Source organism: Tarenaya hassleriana, unplaced genomic scaffold, assembly GCF_000463585.1.
Source record: "Tarenaya hassleriana unplaced genomic scaffold, ASM46358v1 Cleome8, whole genome shotgun sequence".
In the NCBI taxonomy this organism is placed as follows: Eukaryota; Viridiplantae; Streptophyta; class Magnoliopsida; order Brassicales; family Cleomaceae; genus Tarenaya; species Tarenaya hassleriana.
In genome coordinates, this window is record NW_010970490.1 from 921,845 (window position 1) to 924,914 (window position 3,070).

At 41.8% G+C, this 3,070-nt stretch overlaps 1 protein-coding gene across 1 annotated transcript in view; it reads right to left on the reverse strand.

The window, feature by feature from the left end:
• Positions 1–409: 409 nt before the first annotated feature.
• Positions 410–3,070, reverse strand: part of LOC104802194 (protein disulfide-isomerase like 2-1-like) — a 3,356-nt gene continuing 695 nt past the window's right edge. Inside the window, exons 2-11 of the mRNA XM_010525675.1 lie at positions 2,515–2,599; positions 2,343–2,440; positions 2,189–2,244; positions 1,877–1,994; positions 1,706–1,733; positions 1,524–1,615; positions 1,268–1,424; positions 1,058–1,182; positions 862–961; positions 410–514 (exon numbers count right to left, since the gene is read on the reverse strand). Of these exons, the coding sequence (XP_010523977.1) occupies positions 443–514; positions 862–961; positions 1,058–1,182; positions 1,268–1,424; positions 1,524–1,615; positions 1,706–1,733; positions 1,877–1,994; positions 2,189–2,244; positions 2,343–2,440; positions 2,515–2,599 (931 nt within the window). The 3' untranslated portion in view covers positions 410–442. The remainder of the gene's footprint in view (positions 515–861; positions 962–1,057; positions 1,183–1,267; positions 1,425–1,523; positions 1,616–1,705; positions 1,734–1,876; positions 1,995–2,188; positions 2,245–2,342; positions 2,441–2,514; positions 2,600–3,070) is intronic.

A 3,070-nucleotide genomic window follows, 5' to 3' on the forward strand; every position in this document is an offset into this window, starting at 1 on the left:
GTATATCGCGCCGCCACTTTCTGCGTTTTCTTGGCGTTCCACATCAGCTGCTGGTGGCTTCGTTTTGTGCGTACCAGTGACGTTTTGCTTCGTCTTCCTCGTGGGTGGGGGCTATGACTATGAGCTCTCTGTGAATATAGCAACAATCATCCATGGGACAACCCGCACACTCAAATTTGGTCAAAAGAAATATGGGCCGTGTGATGAAGATTTAAAGCGATGGAAATGTGATCTTAAAACTAAAAAGGTAAAAGTTTTTCAAAGTTTATTTGGAAATATTTTCTTCAGATTATATCAAACTGAAGAGCCCCTACACACAGACAGCTCGCACCAACAGGGAAAAAAAAACTGATTCTAAAACTCTATCTCATCTCATCATTACAAATAGTTTTTTTTTTTGGTGTTACCTGTGTGACAACGCCACAAAAGCCGCAATCGCCCTTTAAGAAGAAGCGAATGTCGTCAGGATATTCTTCTTCAGAGTGAACTCATCCGCTTTCGCCGGGCTGATCGCCTTTTGAACCCCCAGACATTTAAAAAAAAATGAGACATTAGGGTTAGGGCTGTAGTGCCTAATATAAAAAACATCTTCAACCGATTACATAGAAAGTTTACATGTGTGCCTATGAATACGCTTTTGGCAGAATACACAGTAGTGTATCTGTGGAACCATGCATAATTATATACTTGTGTGTGTGTGTGCGGGCATAGAGAAGATACGTTTGCACATGCTGAATGAGATGTGCGTGTTTGTGTTGTCAACATGTCATGCATGTATACGTGTTCAAGCGTGTGTGTGGAAATACGGGCAAATCTGTATGGACACTTTGATTTACAGGAGAAAACAAAACCCGAGTGTACCTTGCTAAGCATGCGTTCGAGGCGCTCAACTTCCTTATTGGCGTAGTCAGAACCTTTAGCCATGTAATTCTTAGCGAGCTTCAAGTAAATCTTTCCATACCTACACCAACATCCAGAGCCAAATATTTTAGGCTATCAGTGAACTGAACAACCCATCCATACGGCAAAGGAGAGCAGCCATTCTCCAAAAAGAAACCTGGCAGAGGAGCCCTTGAGCTTTGCAGCTTCCTCTTCGATGCGAGAGAAAACTACCTTCCTCTCATCGTCACTAGCAGCCAAAAACTCTCTCACTAGGGCATCCAAACTGTCAACTGTACCGGCCTATCCAAGGAAAAACACACACCCATAAGCAAGTTATATGAAAAAGCTCAAAACTTGTTGGGAGTCATGCTGACAGTTTACTAACCTTTGAAGTGAGCTGCCCTTTACTGTCCCTGCTGGTTCCCACCTTCTCGTTTATGAAGCCTATAAAGTCATCCAAATCCCTCCCACCGTCATAGTCCTCACCTGCTTTGTTGTTCTTTGGGAAAAATTTCAGTGTTGGGAACCCACTCACCCCATACCTGAAACATGAGGACTGTGAGTCAATCTCAGGTCTTTAGGATACATATTTTAACCATTAACACATGTGGTTCCTCGGGTAAATTGGGGGTTCAACTTACTTCTCACCGAGATCTCTGTGTTTATCAGCATCCACATTAGCGATGACTACATCTTCTTCCTGCTTAAACACCGTGGCTACCTTCTCATATGTCTGCACCAGATTACAGGAAAGACAGACATGTTAATAACAAAAAGAAGAAAACTATTGACAGATCAAACAAAGGCAGGCAATCGAGCGTACAGGAGCAAGGGATTTGCAGTGGCCACACCTGGAAGAAGCGAGTTGAAATTAGTAGGAAAATACAATTTCGTATAAAATGGAAGAACAAAATTCAAGAAAATAAATTGAGTTAAAACTGAAATCATTCAATGTTATATCATGGTTTTGATTTGAACAAGCTGAAATGGTTACCAAGGTGCGTAGAACTCAACCAGGACATCTTTGTTCTCATCCAGAACAATCTCATCAAAGTTGTCAGAAGTCAGCACCACTACATTTGATGGAACCGCAGCTATCTTTACATTGGTACCTGAAAACAGAATTCTTAAGTATTTCAGCAAGCTGTTTGAAAAAATTACCAGTAAGACACCGAAATTTATCCAGAAGCAGTTGTGATTTCTAAAAGCAAGACTCTGACAGTCAGAAATAGGAACACGAACAAACTGAGAAAAATCCTGGAATTTTAGCAAGTGACTCGGGCAAAGTACTTGTAGTGTATTTTACCTCCTTCATTGTTCACAAACTCGGCCAGTGCTTCAGCAGTGCGGGCACCTTCATACCTGTCAAGTCAGACACAAGCACTTAGAGACCTAAGAGCAGACAAGCTAAAACAAACTCAAGATAAATTTGCTTATTTCTTGATCGAGTGAAAACTTACTTTTTGGGTTCGAGAGATCCTTTTGGAAACCACTGAATGGTCGGGTATCCAGCAACACCATATTTACTGCATATGCTCTTTTGTTCATCACAGTCCACCTGCTCCAGAATAAACAAGTCAAGAGCTGCACATGTAGCTCGCATTAGGAACGCTCAGCAGAGAATAGACCGACCTTCCCAATTAACACAGATTTAGCTTTCTTGAAGGTAGCACCAAGCTTTTCATACTCCGGGGCAAGTTTCTTGCAGTGACCACACCTGACAAGACGCACAAAACGTTCAAATTCCCAGGGAGTCGCAGTTCAAAATGGATACAAAACTGCTTAACCCCTATCGTCAAAAATAAGCGACCCCCTCAAATTTTGTATATAGTCAGACAATTAGTTGGCGCTTCCTCCACAACGGATTTCGCAAACCCTAAAGAACATTAAACCGATTCCCTACTCTTCTAAGTCTCAGCTTCAGTGTAAAACATCCATCCAAAATTTAGACAGTCGTAGATATAATTCCAGATAAATGATAAAATCAACTAAATAAGCACCTTCTAGCCAGAGTTTAATCGTCACCACGCCTATCAATCCAGAACATTGCAGCCACGTGTCAAAACTTTTTTTCAAAAATCCGAACGGAACTGACGGATCAGCAGCGATTTGAACAAAAACATCGGCTAACAACCACTGAATTCATATATCTCAGACAGAGCTGCCGGCTAGGGGAACGATCGGAAGC